This window comes from Cucurbita pepo, chromosome LG15, assembly GCF_002806865.2.
Source record: "Cucurbita pepo subsp. pepo cultivar mu-cu-16 chromosome LG15, ASM280686v2, whole genome shotgun sequence".
In the NCBI taxonomy this organism is placed as follows: Eukaryota; Viridiplantae; Streptophyta; class Magnoliopsida; order Cucurbitales; family Cucurbitaceae; genus Cucurbita; species Cucurbita pepo.
In genome coordinates, this window is record NC_036652.1 from 2,107,321 (window position 1) to 2,127,889 (window position 20,569).

The 20,569-nt window shown below is 36.5% G+C and overlaps 3 protein-coding genes and 1 long non-coding RNA gene across 5 annotated transcripts; all 4 read right to left on the reverse strand.

Annotated features, from left to right (window-relative positions):
- Positions 1-351: 351 nt before the first annotated feature.
- LOC111811359 lies at positions 352-2,116 on the reverse strand. Its single transcript, XR_002817533.1, has 2 exons — positions 2,013-2,116; positions 352-1,187 (listed from the first exon to the last, which is right to left on the reverse strand). It is a non-coding gene; the product is annotated as an uncharacterized LOC111811359 (long non-coding RNA).
- Positions 2,117-4,966: 2,850 nt separating this feature from the next.
- Positions 4,967-8,637, reverse strand: LOC111776508. 2 transcript variants are annotated; one of them, XM_023655970.1, is made up of 4 exons: positions 8,312-8,637; positions 6,589-6,745; positions 5,694-5,798; positions 4,967-5,306 (listed from the first exon to the last, which is right to left on the reverse strand). In XM_023655970.1, the coding sequence occupies exons 1-4, from the start codon at positions 8,483-8,485 to the stop codon at positions 5,302-5,304; spliced, it is 441 nt and encodes a 146-aa protein (XP_023511738.1). In that variant the 5' UTR covers positions 8,486-8,637; the 3' UTR covers positions 4,967-5,301. The 2 variants fall into 2 exon arrangements, with proteins under 2 accessions (XP_023511738.1, XP_023511737.1); XM_023655969.1 differs by lacking the exon at positions 4,967-5,306 and having other exon boundaries at positions 5,447-5,798.
- Positions 8,638-10,525: 1,888 nt separating this feature from the next.
- Positions 10,526-13,745, reverse strand: LOC111811179 (annexin D2-like). The gene is made up of 5 exons (XM_023697931.1): positions 13,639-13,745; positions 12,494-12,639; positions 12,088-12,306; positions 11,108-11,320; positions 10,526-11,012 (listed from the first exon to the last, which is right to left on the reverse strand). The coding sequence occupies exons 1-5, from the start codon at positions 13,712-13,714 to the stop codon at positions 10,716-10,718; spliced, it is 951 nt and encodes a 316-aa protein (XP_023553699.1). The 5' UTR covers positions 13,715-13,745; the 3' UTR covers positions 10,526-10,715.
- A 1,532-nt stretch (positions 13,746-15,277) lies between these two features.
- LOC111776348 lies at positions 15,278-16,637 on the reverse strand. The gene is made up of 2 exons (XM_023655779.1): positions 16,342-16,637; positions 15,278-15,494 (listed from the first exon to the last, which is right to left on the reverse strand). The coding sequence occupies exons 1-2, from the start codon at positions 16,635-16,637 to the stop codon at positions 15,278-15,280; spliced, it is 513 nt and encodes a 170-aa protein (XP_023511547.1).
- Positions 16,638-20,569: the final 3,932 nt, after the last annotated feature.

The window sequence follows — 20,569 nt, forward strand, 5'->3', positions numbered from 1 at the left end:
AACTTCCTATAAGTCCCTACAAGGTACCATCAATAATGATATGACCAGTTCTATAATTATTCGGACCCCTGACAATCGAGCCAGGTTTACGATTAAGGGTTAGTTGGCGAACCCCTAACCGTCCCTGTATAACTGCTAATATCGAAACATATGTAACGAAGACATAGCTTAATGATCTAATCATGGAAACCTAGTCATATATCTCAATTGTAGGACAGTTCATACGCGCTTCAGTAAACGTACATCATCACATTCAACATGTCTCATCTCAACTCATTCTATGCTCAAACATCTATAATCGTTTTTCCATAACATGCATTAAATCATACTAAAGACATGCTCTCAATTTCGGTCATATCGTAACTCAACAGTTCATTCCTCGATAAATGTGCACCATAACATTTAACGTGCTTTTACATACATCAAACCAACTCATTTCATGCTCAAATTTCTATGACTTACTCCTCATATCATACTTTCATGCATACTACGAGTATAGCTAATTCCAAGGTTCCGAGGTACCACTTACCTGGAAAGCGTGACACTTTTTGGTTCGGGTTTGCTTCTCTACAAAGTTCCAAAATTTTCCATACTCCTCAAATAATACCTACGTTTGTAAGAATGAGGAATACCTGTAATAACCGTACAACTGACACTAAATGAAAAGAGAGCCAGTTGTCCCAACACTTAGTAAAAAGTAAAAGAAAAAGAAAAACACTTAGTAAAAAGTAAAAGAAAAAGAAAAGAAGGACAAAAGAATAGGAAATGGCAGAAGAGGGCGTTTGACAGGAAGCGAGGTTGAGCAAGAGGAAGGAGGCGAAACTTGAGAGAAGAGCAACGAAACTCGAGGCACTCGTGAGCGATGACATTGGGACTCAAACGGTTGAGAAGGGGAGAACTCCGACGCTAAGCTTCTAGTGGTGTGATCTCCGTTGTTTTTCCCCCTCAGAACCCTAACGTATTTCGTAGGTCTTCGTATCTAGTTTGTTGTCGAGGGAGGTTGGTTGGCTCTCATGGAGAAGAAGACATAGTGTACTGAGAGTGAAGAAGAATTTGGAAGAAGGTGGGAGGAAGAAGTCGAAATCCGCTGGACGCATTCTGACCCAACCCGACCCGTTTGTGCCAACCCGACCCGCATGTACAGAATTGAAACCTGAGAACTCTTCAGCCTCCAAGTTCTCATTATCCTGTCAATTGGGGGAAAATGTTTACGGGGAAGAGAGACGTTAGTAGCTCTCCTTCCATTTAACTTTAACCTTAAAATTTTTTGAAAAAGTGACAAGACAGACCGAGTATGAAATACTAATGAAACGAAATGGACGTCCAAATAGGAAAGGGCTCCCGACGATAATTTGAGCAACTTCGAGGAACGGAAGACAAGCATACTCGAATTTTAGGAAAAACGCCGGCTAAGGCCAACCAACCAACCAAGTGGTCTTACTATAGGATAGGTTGGACAATTGTTTGATACATGACGACACGTGCCTAATGGCCTCTGCACGTGTCATTTATGCTTTATACTTATGATGCTTTGATGATGATGTATGATGTATGACGGGAATGAGTTATATGATGATGATGTATGATGTATGACGGGAATGAGTTATATGATGATGCCTTATGATGTTATAGAATGATTATGATGTTATTATATGATTCCGTTACATGATGATGATGATGGATGATAACATAACGATGAAAGATTGTGGAATTTCCTTAATATGACGTTATTGTCCATATTAAGATGAAATACATGCTTTAAATGTCATGTTGCGTTATGACAACGATTTTTCTAGAACACAATCCTGGTTAATGCCGATGATAATGAATGTATGAAGATCAATGCAAGCTAATAACTTAGCTGACTAGAGAAAAATGATAAGACAGGCTTTCAAGTTGTAATGATCCGAAAAAAAAAAGAACATGCACAATCTTCACCGGTTGATGAAGAAACCAACCAGTGATAGCACTAAGCAGGGTACTAAAGATTGAATAATGAATCTAAACCTTACCTCATAGGTTACTTCAGCTGTCGATGTATCATTCATGTTAGGAATCACGACTTTCCACAATGGTATGACATTGTCCACTTTGAACATAAGCTCTCATGACTTTACTTTAGGCCTCCCAAAAGGCCTCATGCAAATGGAGATAGTATTCCCACTTATAAACCCATGATAATTAACCAACATGGGACTCACTCCCAATAATCCTCAACAATTCACAAGGCCTCTGTTCTCTTCACTAAGGAGGTCAGCAGTCATTTGATTCGGTCGATTCGCACGCTCTTTGGCAGCAAGTCGAGGGTCTGTTAAATCATTTAGGCTTTCTTCAGCTTTCCCTTTATCCACAAATGAATCTCCAGGCTTCACCTTCCTACCCTTCGAAACCGTACTCGCTTTTGGCTGAAAAAATAAAACTCCCAGGTTGAGAGGGAAAAGACCCCATTTAGATGGATGTGGTAAATGAATAAGCTGAATAATCATGAAACTATATCGAGGGGGTTATGCTCAAAACCACAGAAGTAAAAGACACCCATGTTAGAAATCACGACTCTCCACAATGGCACGATGCGCCGTCCTCCTCGGTCGCATCATGCCACTCGTCTAGACCCTCACGTGGCTAATGGGTGCCACTTAAGGGTTGCCGCTTCTCTTGTCACAACATGAGGGTCACAACATACTATCTTCTTAGTTAGATTATGACATTCTCCCCACTTAAACTAGTCATCATCCTCAATGACTTACTTGGGGGAACAATCATTGTTAGGTTGTGACATTCTCTCCCACCTAAACTAGTCATCGTCCTCGATGACTTACTTGGAGGAACAACTACTGTTAGGTTGTGACATTCTCCCTCACTTAAACTAGTCATCGTCCTCGATGACTTACTTGGGGCACAACCACTCCTCGGATTGTGACAACCCACACACCAGACCTCCTCCCCGCACTCTCTAAGCAGAGTTACACTCCAATTAGATGCTCACAGAAAAATGGTCAGCAAATTACAAATTTTCAAAGAACTTCGTTTCAGTATATACTCAGGTATAAATTTTACATTCTAACTTCTTGTAAACATGACAATTTTATATTCAAACTTCTCACAAACATAATTTTTCAGTTCTAAAAATTAAGGAGCAAATTAGATGGAAATTTTTTAATCTTAACTGCTGTAAACATTTCCATGAATTTAAGACAAACTAAAAGGGGAAACTCCTTGTTCCTCCCCTGAATCATACAACCAACAAGCTGACCTGAATCGAAGTTTTAAATAAGATAATCAATTGAAAGCGCAACCAAAACTCTATTCGGAATTTGTGTGAGGCTAAAGAACTCCAAACACACAAGAAAAAGAAAAAGAACAACATAAGGGCGATCAAGGGTCAACAAATTGCGCAGAGGGTTTAATGGAATCACTGTGTTCATCTTGTTGAAAGAATCGAAGATTGAGAGAAGCGCGAGGAAGGCAAATAATTAGAAGAAAGAGAGAAGAATTAGAAACTTACGCAGTGGGTTTGAGAGAGCCGCCATGTTCGTCTTCTAAGGAACGGCGCTTTGGTGTATTTCCTCCATAGAGGCGCCGAATAGAATGAGCAACGGGCAGAAGTTCTCAAGAATCTTATATTTCTTTAAGATTCAAATATTTTGCGTTTTTTTCTTTTTATAACAAAAATAATAATTAGAAAAAAGAAACGGTTAGATTTTATATTTTGTTCTTAAAATTCATTTAAAAATAAAGTTTATTTATATCTTACTTAAAAAAAAGTTAAAAATATTAATACAATTAAAAAATATTTACGAATTTTAAACGTAGTATTAACACTACTAACGTCTTTTTTTACCAAACGAAAATTATTTATCTCTTCAATTTTAAAGTACTAAAGTTAAAATTTGATAAAAATTTTAATTTTTTTAATATAAAGATATTATTGTTAATTTTACTTCTATAAGGGCATTTTTTTAAAAACAAACTTAAATAATACTTTTTAACGTATTTAAATAGTCCTCGTATATTCTTTTGTTTTTTTTCGAGATTTTTTTTTTTTAAGTTAAAGAAAAGAGTTAAATGATCCATTTAGCCCTTCATTTCCATGTTTTATTCTTTGCTATAAACACATGCCATTTTCAGCTTGCACGCATCTTGATTATTCTCATGAGATAATCATCTAATTCTACTATATTTAGTTGCTAAGCAAACTCTCGGGGAATATTAAATCCTAGATATTACCACCATGTCTTGATCTCGTTACTCCGAAATCCTTAATTATTTCACGACCCTTAATGACCACCAGGTCAACCCATGGCGATGGTGGTCGGCACACGTCACCTTCTAATTCATCATCAATCTCGAGAGATAATTTCAGTCCGATATCAAGAAAATTGATGTAAAATTGCAAGAAGAGCTTGTAAAACAGGTAACTCTATAGGTTATTTGTAATCACAGATATGACAATCAACTAAAGGAACAACGGTACGAGCCATGTGTAAAGTAATGAAAGGAAGAGAGTCAATAGTAACAAATAAAGTGACAAACTAAAAGAAAATCAAACAATGCAAAAGAATGTATTCTATCATCCCCTCAAGAACATTGTACTAGAACCAAATTGAGCTTGGTTTTTAAGCTGAAAAACTCTTGAGAATTAGAGTCCAAATCATTATATTCGCAAGTTGATATACAAAGAATATAAACAAGCAGCTCGTTGTTTGTTCGCTTTGTTTGTCAAGACTTTCTTTTTGAGTATAAAAGGGATGGTCAGATGGGCTGTGATAAATAGACCTAATATTATGTGAGATCTCACATCGATTGGGGAGGAGAACGATTGGGGAGGAGAACGAAACATTCTTTATAGGGTATAGAAAGGGAAAGCCAAAGAAGACAATATCGATTAGCGATGGGCTTGGACTGTTACATATCACGACCTTATTAAGATGTGTCTACTTGAGTGCTAATATTGACACAGAGTAGTAAAAAAGATGAAAGTAAGAGAATGATGAAGTTCTATCCATACATGATCGTATCCACACAATTTCAAAAGCCACATTATCCATACAACACTGAATTTGACAGAACATTTTGCTTTCAGAAGATCTAAGAAACCAAACTGGACTCAAGAAAACAACAGAACCTACTTATACTTCTTCGATCGTTACGCTAATCGCCCTATCAGCAATAGTATAACAAGTGTCAGTGGTAGGGTGAAGAAAAAACCTTAAAGCCAAGTGAAATTCTGCTCTTCAGACAGTGAAGATCCTTTTGCTGCTTGAAGTTGAGTTGAACTTTGAAGCATGTAAAATTGGCTAACTATGCTACAATAGTTGATCGGTTATAAATAATGATTATAAAACCTACAATAACTTGAACTTTTACAAAAAAAAGTAATCCTAAAACAAGCCCTTGCTCACAAAAACTATTTTCAACAAACAAATCAACAAAAACTAAACCATAGTAAGTAAAAGACGTTCGGAGCGAATAACTTGTACGTTGTTCTTCAATCAAAAGTGATTTGAATTTTACTTATTCGTATTGTATAAACTAATGCTTCACTATGTTCAAAATAATATATTATGCACCATATTCCTAAGCAGACTCAACCAGATTAACCATAGATATTTTACACTAAAACTTCACCCACGCATAATAAGGAAAAAGGAAAAATACCAACACCCTAATTACCATAAAATATTATTCTTTACCACCGAGAGTTTGAATTATTGCTTCCAAGAGCTTGATATCCTTATCACGCTTGTTGATTTCCTCTTGCTTTGCACGCAATTCATCCATGTGCAGTTGAAATACCTCTGCAGTATCATTCAATAACATTAACAGAGTAATTTTAAAGAACACCCATCTCTGCGTGGAGATTTCTTATGGTACTGTGCCATTGAAGAACAATAATTGACTATTAATCAATATTCCGTCTATTATTATTGTTTCTATAAGAGACAATCTCACTGATGGTCATTGGATTTGGTTAGACAACGTGTGGAGAAAGTCACACAGCGAGCTATCAAACAATTAGTCGTGAACTCCAGAAAGGAAAGAAAGAACTAAATACGACCAAAGTCATCCACAATACTTCCTTTCCTTTATCAATACCGACTTCCCCTCTTTAAACATTAGTATAAACTATTTAACCGAACAGCAGTCCTGATTGGTTGGAACAAAAAAAAAAAAGAGAAAAAAAAGAAAAGAGAGAGAGAAAGATTGAAAACACTCGCTAGATTATGTAAGGTTTACTCTTTCTAATCTTTTCAATCTTGTGTCCATTGAGTCCTTGGATTTTAAAAAGTATTTGATCGGTCCCTTAACTATCAATATTATGTCCTATTTTGTATATGACAGGTCTTTAACATAATCAATATTTTTTAAAATTCACGTACCTACTAAATACTAAACACGAAACTGAAAACTCAAGGTTCCATTACACAAAATTCCAATTTATGCTCAACAAATCAATTAATTTTAGGGTTTAGGGGTTAGGCAAGGCAAGTCTACAAATATTTTTGTTTAGAAATTAAAATGGTCTTAAAAAAGGTCAAGAAAATTAGAAGAAGAAAAAGAAGCTGAAAAGAGTAAGATATTCCATACTTGTCGTGTTCTCGAGCTCTCTAGTGACCTCCTGCACATGTAGTTCAGCAGCTTTTTGTGCTGCCTCAGCCTGACGTTTTTCTGAACGAGCATGAGCAGCAGCAGTGATAGCAGCATCAAGTTCTCTTTCCAAAGTCTCAACCCTTTGTTCAAGAACCTAGCAAAAGATTATTTCATTATCATAACCAGTGGGCAAAATTGTATCATACATCCGTAATAAACAAAAGCCAAATGGCATGTTATTTAAACAAAGAGCATCACTTAAGCTCATGTGATATGATATTTGATATTTAATGGTGGGTTGTGATGTTAAAGCAAATGATTTACCAGACAATTTTAATCTAAACAGAAGTAGATTAGTAAAAGAAAGATCGGCCAGGTTCAAAAGGCGAGAACAAAGTCGTATTCAAAGATAAAATGCTAGAGAGGAGCAAACAAATTTTCCTACAAAAGTGATAAGGAATCAACCCAAGACCCAAGGGAAATCTCTTATACCAAATGATAAGAAATCACTACAAGGGAAGTAAGATTTAGATTAACTTGTTGTTCGAATATCTCAAGGCAAGAACACTTGTTTGAGATTCGTATCACTCCACAAACAAGATCGATCATGTCTAGCATGAATGATTCTTGTAGATCAAATATCTCAAGGCAAGAACACTTGTTTGAGATTCGAATCACTCCACAAGCAAGATTGATCATGTCAAGCTTGAATGATTCTACATGCAACCTAAACTACATAGAATTGCAAAGAAACTTAGTCATTTGTTAAAGAAAACACAAATGCTCATTTTACATACATTTTCCAAATCTACATAGCTTTATATAGCATCAAAATAAAAACCTTTAACCTTCCATGAGGCATTCCAAGAGTTGTAAAACTATATTTTATGACCATAATTAGCCAATATGTATACTTTAGGGCCATAATTAACCAGTATGTAAATAAGCCTTAAAATACATTAAAGAAACACCATAACTCTAAATTACTCTAAATTATGATCCACCCAAATCTATAACAATGAAGCTTGATTCTTCTTCAATGTGGCATGAATTGAAACATCTTACGATAATTTTGACAACATTTTCTTCACATTTTCATTGAAGTATATTGTATGATTGATGTCTCTTGGTTCATATCACTTTTAACTGATCCTAAATTCCTCCGACCGAGTAAGTACATTAGTATCTCTATTCTCAATATCCCTCCATCATGTGCATGACTCACATTTTACCTGAGAGTTGGCAATCTCCACCCACTCATTTGGCTAAAGTTTACTACTCTACACAACATCCATTTCTCCAAGAAGGTCATCGAAGATCAGGTGTATTTACTCCTTGATTCTTCAAAGACCGTGTTCAAAATGGCCTCTTAACAGGATCGATTTAAGAGAATGACTTCCTGACTCTGCCAAATCTGCTAATCCTTTGGGCAATCCATCACTCTCCCACTCCACATTCCATAAGCAAATTGAAATTTCAAACCCTATATCAGATATCTAAGCAACCTAGATCAACATGTATACCACTCCGATTCAGCATATAGCAAGAAAACTAATATTTAGATCGCTAATACGAACGAAGGCAATCCCACCAATTCCTCACTCCACCCAATTTCAAAGAGCAAAATCGAAATTCCAATCCAGACATCAGATTAAAAACACCTAACTACAGAACATGGAAAAAAAAAGGGGAAAAAAATGCAAAAGCGAGTTCTAGTAACCTTGATCGTCCTTGCTTGTTCGGAGCACAATGAAGCTCTGGCAAACGTCTCGTCGTCTACATAGACGGCTTTCTTTACTAAAATCTTCTGGAGTGATTCTAGGTTGGAGGCCATCTCCGTGATATTGGCTACGGCACCGCTCCATCTGTCCGTTCCTTTGCCCTTGTCCTCCATGATCCGAATCTTCGCAAATTCGCAATTCAATTATTGTTCAACTTCATGATCTGTGTAGAGACTTAGCGAGGGAGCTAAGAACTCACCCGATCATCCGCTGCATTCGATGTTTCCGCGATCCTGTTCTTAGATTTGGTATTTGTGCCCAGCGACATCCCATAAAATCAAATTAAATAGTCAATTTTAATTTTTATCATTTAAAATAGTCTCTTTTTTTTTCCTCTTTAATTATTTATTAAAAATATAAAACATTCTAATAAATTTAATATTATCTCATCAACAATAATATAATATAATTTTTATATTTTAAATTTTAAAATTACAAATATTCCACAACTAAAGAAATATAAATATAAAAAAGGTTAGTTTGGTAATTTAATTTAAGGGCATTGGATGATATATATATATATATATGTACACGACTCTGCTTTTTCTTTTAAAATAAAACCGCTGCTATATATATATCATGATTGATTCAAGGGAAATTTTTCTGAAGTTTATTTCAACGGCAAGTTATATCTTGAAAATCTCATACCATAATCTTTCTCTATAAATTACTGTAAAACCTTGAACATGATCGGAACTCCGTTTTAGAACATAATCTTATAAATTATACTCTCGTGATTGTTTTCAAACATAGCTTTAAACCTTGCAATTAGTGTTAAGATACGAAGATTTTTTTCATTTTGCTACTTCCAAACTCAACTCACGTTAAAGTCTGCCATTGCATTTAACGATTCGTACATGTACAGAATGTCCATAATTTTATGGTGTTATGTTGTAAATTTTCAATTTGGTAAATCCAAATCACTTCATATTTAAATATTTCATAATCACGAAATTTATTCTATTTCGACCCTACAAATTTTAATATGTATAGTAGTAACCTATTACATGGGTCGGGCTGAGAGAATTTATTGGATGAATCTAAAAGTTCGGGTTGGTTGGATTGGTAATCCAACCCGACGTGAAAGTTTTTACAACTCAACCCAACTCAAGCCTCTGTTTTCGGGTTGGGTTGTCCAGTTGTTAAAAAAAAAGTTAATTTCTTAATATTTTATTTATTTATTCATAATTCATCATTATTCCATATCGTCTTAGATAAAACATATTAAAAGTTCACAAACAAACATAAATTAATCTATGATAAATTAAAAAAAAAAAATCATCAATAACAACCACAAACAAAAATGGTAACATCATAACATAATTCAACATTGTCATAAAACTAAAGACAACTAAATATCGACCGTTCATGAGCAATTGGTTACTCTAAAAGTAAGGAAAATATAAGGATAGATGTTGGTTTTTGTCTATCACGTTTCTTTAGTATATTTTCGTTTGAACGCCTTATTCACTAGTGGATACATTTTTTCCATCTTTATAGTCATAACACTACAACGTTTCACTATGTTATGAGACATCATACTGAAACATCTAACCTTCTTTAACGTCTTTTCATCTGTATTTTAAAATAAAATTGAAAGAAAAAATGCTCGGCTCAATTTTATATGTTGACAAATAGATTATGAATCGTGTACTACAAAAATCAAGTCAAAATCTATCTCGATGATTTATCTTAGTAATGCATCGTTCATAATTTGTCTATCGAAATGTATAAAATCTATTTAGATGAGACATACACATGACCAGCATTAAGATTCCTTTCATGTTCTAACTAATGCAACAACCGTGTTTCATTTTGTTAATATACATGAATCTTGAGGTGGATGAAAAGTCGTAGGCATATAATATGTGCCTAAATCATTAACTTTCTTAGTTTCATTTTTTTTTTCGATCTTCTTTAATATGCACGCCAAATATATTTTTTCTAAACCTAGATACTCCAAACCCCACGTAGATGACAAATCGATCTAGGTCGGCTTACTAATGAGATACCCTAACACATTACAAAATTTTGCTTTGACCAATGATCATCGGCAACTCCAATTAGAAGATGATTCCGAAAAAACGAAAGTAACTCTAAAATTAACATTCCCTAAGATACCGAACCTACGTGCCTCTAAAGATTCAAGAATATACTTCAAAGTAAAGGGTCTTATTGAATATTAATATCCATGAAAAATATACAAACAACAAGATATAAGCATATAATTTAATGTAAGATCCATCTATAACTACCTATCACAGCAGCATAAAACAAGTACGAATGTACCTTATTGATAACAACACATAGCGACATCCAACATACTCAGGCTGGGCTCTTGGCTCAAGCATTGTCATTACCAATCAAAGCAAGAAGCATCCTTTCATAATCCCCAGACGTATCGCCTTTTATCGCCTGATCCAAAGGAACGCTGTTTCTCCGGTAATACTCTTCAACAATCCGTTTCATGTCGACCTCAGCTCGCGTCACGACTACTCTAGTCAGAGCCTCTTCGTCGGTTCCAAGCCCTTTGATGGCTAAACGAAGAACTTTCTCAAAATATTTCTCAGGCCAAGTTAGACACTTGACAGCAGCTCTCAGAAATTTAAGGTAATCGTTATCGGGGTCGGTCTTTAGATCCTGCGTTACGAGATCAAGATGCATTGCTAATCATTAAGCATAAAGAGTCCAGCAACTATTGAGGATACTTTGAAGAATAAATATTAGACACAAACCTTGTTTATAGCAGTCCCAAATTGGTCGTTGTAATGATTAAATGTAGCATTTAGTTGTGCCTTGCTTCTAGTGCTTATAATCCTGATGAGCTCCTCATCATTGTAAGCTTTCTCAGAGATTTTCTCGTGAAGTATCTTAGCCTCTGATGTGGCTAGGGCTGCGTTTACCTCAGGGCCATCATATCGATATGCAGTCACAAGGGGTACCAGAAGCTACATGGAAAAAAGATGATAAGTTCAAGAGAAGTAACTAAACTAAACATTAAGCTATGTCAATTGTGTTAGGGTAGCCCAGGCCCACCACTAGCAAATATTGTACTCTTTGGACTTTTCCTTTCGGATTTCCCCTCAAAGTTTTTAAAACGCGTTGGGCTTTCCCTTTCAGGTTTCCCCTCAAGGTTTTTAAAACGAGTCTGCTAGGGGCATGTTTCCACACCCTTATATAGAATACTTCGTTCTCCTCTCTAACCGATGTAAGAGCCCAGAGTCCTCGCGGGCACTCGTTCCCTTATCCAATCGATGTGGGACCCCCCAATCCACCACCCCTCTTCGGGGCTCAGCCTCCTCGCTGGCACATCACCCGATGTCTGACTCTGATACCATTTGTAATGGCCCAAGCCCACCACCTATTGTTCTCTTTAGGGCTTTCCCCTTCGAGCTTCCCCTCAACGTTTTTAAAACATGTCTACTAGGGAGAGGTTTCCACACTCTTATAAAGAATGCTTCATTCTCCTCCCCAATCGATGTGGGATCTTGCCGGAATTTCGTCTTTTCCAGTGACTGGTCAATTTTTTTTTTAATCCTTACACTAATAGTTTGTAATGGTTTACACAACTGTTGAAAATGAAATGAGAAATACAAATAATATAGCGTGTAAATCGTGTCCAGCAGACCACAAACAGTAGTAGCAAACATCTGTAAGAAGATCAAGCGTGAAGCTCAGAAGCTTTCAAATCCAAGATATTAAAGCATTGTCTTACCTTGCGAAAATCACCTGTAGTGTGATATGCAACATCTTCTTCAATCGACCGCTTGAAACGAGCATGGTATTCTTCCTTCACTAAGAATAAATCCCGAGGAGTTCTAGTACAAGCTATTTCCAGTATAACAAAATGCTTTGGGGTAAGTTTCCTTATTGCTTCATTGGCTAGTAATGCATCACGTTCAGCCGGATGTAGAGTCCATAAAAGCACAGCTCTCTGTTAATGGAAGAAGACAAATCACATCATTTCAGCGCTCTTTTCTAGAAGCTTATCATATAATCATGTTTCAAGCTAAAACAGCTACAGAAATGTTGTTTTCAAAATGATTCGAAGCCCCCAATACGTTAAATAGCCTAAACTGTAATGAATCAAAATAGGGAAAGGTTTGATTCCAAATTCCGACCTCAAAATCACTTGAAAGTTCTTTGTCTAGTGCCTTTAAGAGATCCTCTCCATGCGTTTCAGCATAGGTCTGTCGAATCAGACTGCGTTGTTTAGCATTTCTGTGAGCCAAAATGGATATAATCGCCCCCTCATCCGTTCCCCAACCTGTTGTAAGAGACAAAATATTTCACTCTGCATCTAATTAAACCAAAATAGCTAATTTATTCACATCAGTCAATACATCTAAAAGAATAATAATGATATCGAAGTCTTTTACTCACAAGAGGTAGATTGCAGGGCAGTTCCCGAGTAAAGGTTTACCACAATCTTGAAAAATGAATCGGAGTATTCTTCACCTATATCTAATTTCGAAAATAATCTCACTTTTTGAACATCATTGTTCGTATTTGTAAACTTACTCTGCATTCATAACATATGCTTCAAGTTAACTGTTACACCACCCCGCTACCTTAGAAAGTTTCTTAATGTTGAATGCTCGAACACTCAGATAAGTTTTTAGCTCATATATTCATTACTTGAAGTCAAAGTTCAAATCCTATTACTCAACTTGAACTAAAAAAGCATTCATATAAGTTACAAAATAGCAGATTGCACAAAAGTGATCCAAAGACTACTTGCCTTGCACACGGTGTTGATCAACAAGTATTTTTCACAAATACATCAATAATTGACACTGTTAACTTTCAAGGCAAGCATTGTGGCTTAGAATCGTTAAACAACAAAATGAGAAACAAATTTGCAGGAATTATAGCTACAGAAGGGACTGAAATCATATAAAAAAACCAAACAAATCACCCAATCGACTTTCATTTCTCGGCTACACGCGTTAAGACTACCGATGAACTTCACAATAACCAGTACATTCATAGAAGCCAATATCAAGACAAGAAACAGCATATAAACACCTCTTTGCAATCATACGTAACAAGATTCAACAGAGGGGGAAAAACAGGGATCAAAATCGCAACGGTTAGCAGAACACGTAGTTCAAATTTTCAGAAGCAAATCGAAAAGGATTTGAAGCGATTGTCGTACTAGATCAGAAAAACAACCACTACATAAGAGAACAGCAGCAAAGAATTCGAAAATTGTTAAATCAACTGGACGAACAGAAAATTGGCGAGAATTTAGTTAGAGAGAGACCTTGAAAGGCACTATGGAGGCGGTCGCAATCTTCGGCCACCGGAGGAAGCTGGTCGGGGACCGTCAGAGTAGCCATTGTTCTCTCCGTGTTACAATGTAGTGAAGATGAAGATGGATTGAATTGCAAATTGCGACAATTTATATGGAAAAATTGGTCTGTCTGGTCAGTCCAATCGAACACGTGACAAACATGTGAGGCGGCAAATTTGAAGAGACGAAAAACCACCCAACGAGAAAAGCATGAAAAATAATATAAAAATTGTTAAATTCTAACTGCTAAAAAACAAAAATAACAATTTTTATAAACTTTTAATTTTATTTAATTGTTTTAAGAATATTATTAATTTTTTTTAAAAAAATGTAATTTAGTTATTTTTTTATAAGCCAATTTTGTTGAGAAAAATGAAACAAAAAATAAAATAAATAAGGAGTTATTTTTGTCTTTATAAGCCAGTCACCTTTATATCATACATCATAATTATATATATATATATATATATATATATATATATATATTAAAACTAAGACACAAAATTAACATGTTGGTGATATCGAGGGCATGGACATAGTTTGTGGATGTTATTGTCCCAATTATACCTTGGATTTTGCTTCTGAGACCCGTGATGAGTCTCTGCATGTGTTTTGCCTCTGTATCGACCATTTCATAGGCAAATCTGGACGATCTAGTGAACTCCTTAGTGTATACTTCAATTGTCTTAGTTTTCTAGTTCACGTGCAAGAAGACAACTTGATTTCTAGCTGACCATCGGGTAGTACTTGTGGAAGAAAGATTGTTTCATCTGGTGCCAACTAATTGGTCATCATCAACTCTCAAGGTTCTCACAATAGTCTTCCACCAAAAGTGAGTTCTTAGCATGTACGAGGCACAATTCATCTTCTGGTCATCAGGGCAGTTCGTGTGCCTAAAGATGGTCTCCATAGTTAATGTCATCTTAGCATGGTCTATATGGTTCATGTCATCTTACGCTTGGGTCATTGAGTTACGCTTGGGTCATTGAGTTACGCTTAGTTCATATCATCTTAGCATAGTTTGTGTCAATTACGCTTGGGTCAAATGAACTACTCATCGAACGCTTGTGCATCATGCTTGTAGAAATCCCTCGATATGGGATGATCATAGAGCTTTGTAATTAATTATTTAATTTTTAATAATAATTTTGACTATTTTACCAAGCATTTAAGTATGAAAATTTAAAGTTATTAACGTAATCCTGCACAATTTGTGGTTGACATACAAAATAATTATGTTCAAGTAATAACCTATCCAGTAAGGCTATTAATATGACTCACTTTGTAATTGTTACAAAAAATCGTCCACGTGGAGACATGAGAGTGAATATATCCTATATAATGAATTTGTATACCACTAGACCACGAAATATTAAATCTCTTTATAAATCCACTAATTGAGAAGATTAAAACCATGTCCGTAGAGTCAACATCAAAGCCGTTTATAAAATAACACAAGTTTTAAGAGAGGGATATTAAAATAATGTTAAAATAACAGGTTAGAAACTACATAAACCTTACATCATAATGTCACAGATTAGTATGAATAATGATGGTACACTATCTATCACATGTATTCAAGAGCTCAAAGACATACATGAAATACTCTTCAATCAAACTGTTGTCTCAGATGCATTTCTGTTTCACTCTTCCAAGAAGCATGAGACGACTGTCCCCTCATTCTCTTAATCTTTTCCTTATCTTTCACGGTAGATCCCTTCTTTTTGGTTTCACTGTCTGGCTCGGGAGGACGATCGCCACATAGAGGACAAAACATTCCTCGTGCGTTCGAAAAGGTCTTGGGAATGCCACAATGCACGCACATTCTGGAAAAATAATCACACGATACCGTTGTAAAATACCGACATTTGCACCAGAAATTTATAAATAAGTCGAGTTATGCGCGAAACAGCCATGATTGACCTAAGGGTTCCAGAGAAAGGAAGAAAAGTAAATGTTTACTTTGCAATATCAAAATTCTTAAACAGAAACTTCGGTTAGGAATCACGGATCTCCAAAATGGTATGGTATTGTCCACTTTGAGCATAAGCTCTCGTGGCTTTGCTTTGGGTTTCTCCAAAAGCTCTCATACCAATGGAGATGTATTCCTTACTTATAAACCCATGATCATTCCCTAAATTAGCCAATGTGGGACTCCCTCCCAACAATTCTCCCCTTGAACAAAGTACAATATAGATCTTCCCCTGAGGCCTATGAAACCCTCGAACAGCCTCCCCTTAATCGAGACTCGACTCCTTCTCTGGAGTCCTCGAACAAAGTACACCATTTGTTCGACACTTACACCTTCGAGGCTCACAACTTCTTTGTTCGACATTTGAGGATTCTATTGACATGGCTAAGTTTAGGGCATGGCTCTGATACCATGTTAGGAATAACGACTCTCCACGATAGTATGATATTGTCCATTTTGAGCATAAGCTCTCATGACTTTGCTTTGGGCTACCCCAAAAGACCTCATACCAATGAAGATGTATTCCTTACTTATAAACCCATGAACATTCCCTAAATTAGCCAACGTGGGACTCCCTCCCAACAATCCTCAACAACTTCTCTCTTTCTTTCTTTCTTCCTTTGTGTGCGTAAATGCAGATGGCGGAGGAATGAAACCTTGTCACTCAACCAGGATACAATTTGAAAATACAATAAATGTACCTTAGTAGCTCTGCAGCATCTTCAGCATTTGGATTGGCTGCAGTTGCCATGCGCTTGCCTTGCTGTGTTGTGTTTGAAACAGATGGATTTGATAGTTGATTACTCTCAAAGTCGCTCCTCACTCGCTCATGAATCCCAACTAATTGAGCTTTTGCCTNAAGACACAAAATTAACATGTTGGTGATATCGAGGGCATGGACATAGTTTGTGGATGTTATTGTCCCAATTATACCTTGGATTTTGCTTCTGAGACCCGTGATGAGTCTCTGCATGTGTTTTGCCTCTGTATCGACCATTTCATAGGCAAATCTGGACGATCTAGTGAACTCCTTAGTGTATACTTCAATTGTCTTAGTTTTCTAGTTCACGTGCAAGAAGACAACTTGATTTCTAGCTGACCATCGGGTAGTACTTGTGGAAGAAAGATTGTTTCATCTGGTGCCAACTAATTGGTCATCATCAACTCTCAAGGTTCTCACAATAGTCTTCCACCAAAAGTGAGTTCTTAGCATGTACGAGGCACAATTCATCTTCTGGTCATCAGGGCAGTTCGTGTGCCTAAAGATGGTCTCCATAGTTAATGTCATCTTAGCATGGTCTATATGGTTCATGTCATCTTACGCTTGGGTCATTGAGTTACGCTTGGGTCATTGAGTTACGCTTAGTTCATATCATCTTAGCATAGTTTGTGTCAATTACGCTTGGGTCAAATGAACTACTCATCGAACGCTTGTGCATCATGCTTGTAGAAATCCCTCGATATGGGATGATCATAGAGCTTTGTAATTAATTATTTAATTTTTAATAATAATTTTGACTATTTTACCAAGCATTTAAGTATGAAAATTTAAAGTTATTAACGTAATCCTGCACAATTTGTGGTTGACATACAAAATAATTATGTTCAAGTAATAACCTATCCAGTAAGGCTATTAATATGACTCACTTTGTAATTGTTACAAAAAATCGTCCACGTGGAGACATGAGAGTGAATATATCCTATATAATGAATTTGTATACCACTAGACCACGAAATATTAAATCTCTTTATAAATCCACTAATTGAGAAGATTAAAACCATGTCCGTAGAGTCAACATCAAAGCCGTTTATAAAATAACACAAGTTTTAAGAGAGGGATATTAAAATAATGTTAAAATAACAGGTTAGAAACTACATAAACCTTACATCATAATGTCACAGATTAGTATGAATAATGATGGTACACTATCTATCACATGTATTCAAGAGCTCAAAGACATACATGAAATACTCTTCAATCAAACTGTTGTCTCAGATGCATTTCTGTTTCACTCTTCCAAGAAGCATGAGACGACTGTCCCCTCATTCTCTTAATCTTTTCCTTATCTTTCACGGTAGATCCCTTCTTTTTGGTTTCACTGTCTGGCTCGGGAGGACGATCGCCACATAGAGGACAAAACATTCCTCGTGCGTTCGAAAAGGTCTTGGGAATGCCACAATGCACGCACATTCTGGAAAAATAATCACACGATACCGTTGTAAAATACCGACATTTGCACCAGAAATTTATAAATAAGTCGAGTTATGCGCGAAACAGCCATGATTGACCTAAGGGTTCCAGAGAAAGGAAGAAAAGTAAATGTTTACTTTGCAATATCAAAATTCTTAAACAGAAACTTCGGTTAGGAATCACGGATCTCCAAAATGGTATGGTATTGTCCACTTTGAGCATAAGCTCTCGTGGCTTTGCTTTGGGTTTCTCCAAAAGCTCTCATACCAATGGAGATGTATTCCTTACTTATAAACCCATGATCATTCCCTAAATTAGCCAATGTGGGACTCCCTCCCAACAATTCTCCCCTTGAACAAAGTACAATATAGATCTTCCCCTGAGGCCTATGAAACCCTCGAACAGCCTCCCCTTAATCGAGACTCGACTCCTTCTCTGGAGTCCTCGAACAAAGTACACCATTTGTTCGACACTTACACCTTCGAGGCTCACAACTTCTTTGTTCGACATTTGAGGATTCTATTGACATGGCTAAGTTTAGGGCATGGCTCTGATACCATGTTAGGAATAACGACTCTCCACGATAGTATGATATTGTCCATTTTGAGCATAAGCTCTCATGACTTTGCTTTGGGCTACCCCAAAAGACCTCATACCAATGAAGATGTATTCCTTACTTATAAACCCATGAACATTCCCTAAATTAGCCAACGTGGGACTCCCTCCCAACAATCCTCAACAACTTCTCTCTTTCTTTCTTTCTTCCTTTGTGTGCGTAAATGCAGATGGCGGAGGAATGAAACCTTGTCACTCAACCAGGATACAATTTGAAAATACAATAAATGTACCTTAGTAGCTCTGCAGCATCTTCAGCATTTGGATTGGCTGCAGTTGCCATGCGCTTGCCTTGCTGTGTTGTGTTTGAAACAGATGGATTTGATAGTTGATTACTCTCAAAGTCGCTCCTCACTCGCTCATGAATCCCAACTAATTGAGCTTTTGCCTCCACTACAGCACCTGTTCACAGTATAAGGTTCGCAGAAGGGCAATTATAATGAGATGATATAAACACAAAACAGTACAATTTTCATTTTTTCACTTGCTTTCATGAAAAAAAAAAAAAAAAAAAAAAGGCAATATAAATGAATAACAGCATCCAGATTTTAAAATTTGTTCTCTTTGGGTTAAAATTGATGTTGGAGAAAAATGAAAATCATTTTCATAGGTAATATATAAATAGAGAGAGAACAAAATATTTCATAGCATGACATGACATATATGATTCAGCATCAGTTTCTTTCCATCTAGTGGAGAGATATGGCAGTGAAACAACCAACATATAGTCGAGTCAAAGAAACTAAAAATATAAACAATCACTTCGTTTGATAAATTAATTTCATACATCCTCTTATACTTCAACCAAATGAACTTGCCTATACCACCCACTAGCAAGGTGTTGTGAAACACCAATCGCCCAATCACTGACCAAGAAAGTTTATTCATTGCTGTCTCCAGTGCTCACAATGGTTGCAGTTTGTATGCAATGAACACATGTTCCTCACAAGTTAGGCAACTGCAATTTGTATGCAATGAGAACATATTCCTTACAAGTTAAGCAAGTGTCATAGTGAAGAAAGATATTGTTGATTCGTTTTAGTAGACCCATTGATCCAACTCCATGTCTGATCTCCATCTTCAACATCAGAGAGCAAGCAAAATTTCAACTCGCATCGTGCATTTTAGCATATTACTTATCAATTTTTCCTTACATTTTTTGGTAGGGACAATAGACTTTTCGCATTTTCACAATGGTACGTGGGCATAAGCCATGAAAGCTTTGCTTTGATTCACCCAAAAGGTACCATACCAGTAAAAATGTAAGTCTCTTTACTTATGTACCCTTGATTTTTCCCTTTTCTAGCTGATGTAGAGTTTTGGTTGCACTTCCAACAATCTTTCCCTTGAACAAAAGACCACGTAGCCACCCCTTAAATCGCCACCCATCCATCTAGAGTCTTAAGGACATTGCTTGTATCCAAGCCAACTCATCTTCTTCGAAGTACACTGCCTATTCAATAGGGGATCAATCATGGATTGTACACGACTACTTTTTTGAAGGCTTACAACCTTTGTTCCTCACTCATGGATCGCACATGAACATGGCTAAGTTTGGAGCATGGTTCTGCTACCAATTGTTGGGAGNCCCTTGAACAAAGTACAATATAGATCTTCCCCTGAGGCCTATGAAACCCTCGAACAGCCTCCCCTTAATCGAGACTCGACTCCTTCTCTGGAGTCCTCGAACAAAGTACACCATTTGTTCGACACTTACACCTTCGAGGCTCACAACTTCTTTGTTCGACATTTGAGGATTCTATTGACATGGCTAAGTTTAGGGCATGGCTCTGATACCATGTTAGGAATAACGACTCTCCACGATAGTATGATATTGTCCATTTTGAGCATAAGCTCTCATGACTTTGCTTTGGGCTACCCCAAAAGACCTCATACCAATGAAGATGTATTCCTTACTTATAAACCCATGAACATTCCCTAAATTAGCCAACGTGGGACTCCCTCCCAACAATCCTCAACAACTTCTCTCTTTCTTTCTTTCTTCCTTTGTGTGCGTAAATGCAGATGGCGGAGGAATGAAACCTTGTCACTCAACCAGGATACAATTTGAAAATACAATAAATGTACCTTAGTAGCTCTGCAGCATCTTCAGCATTTGGATT

Bases quoted from the DNA above. Each gene is read 5' to 3' on its own strand.
- LOC111776508 (XM_023655969.1), bottom strand. From the start codon at position 8,485: ATGGAGGACAAGGGCAAAGGAACGGACAGATGGAGCGGTGCCGTAGCC. The intron at 6,746-8,311 runs GTTACTAGAACT...ATCTTTTGCTAG, and splicing joins AACAAGCAAGGACGATCAAG to GTTCTTGAACAAAGGGTTGA. The intron at 5,799-6,588 runs GTATGGAATATC...ATGATACTGCAG, and splicing joins AGAGCTCGAGAACACGACAA to AGGTATTTCAACTGCACATG.
- LOC111811179 (XM_023697931.1), bottom strand. From the start codon at position 13,714: ATGGCTACTCTGACGGTCCCCGACCAGCTTCCTCCGGTGGCCGAAGAT. The intron at 12,307-12,493 runs GTCGGAATTTGG...TTCCATTAACAG, and splicing joins AACTTTCAAGTGATTTTGAG to AGAGCTGTGCTTTTATGGAC. The intron at 11,013-11,107 runs GTTTGTGTCTAA...CTCGTAACGCAG, and splicing joins TTGGGACTGCTATAAACAAG to GATCTAAAGACCGACCCCGA.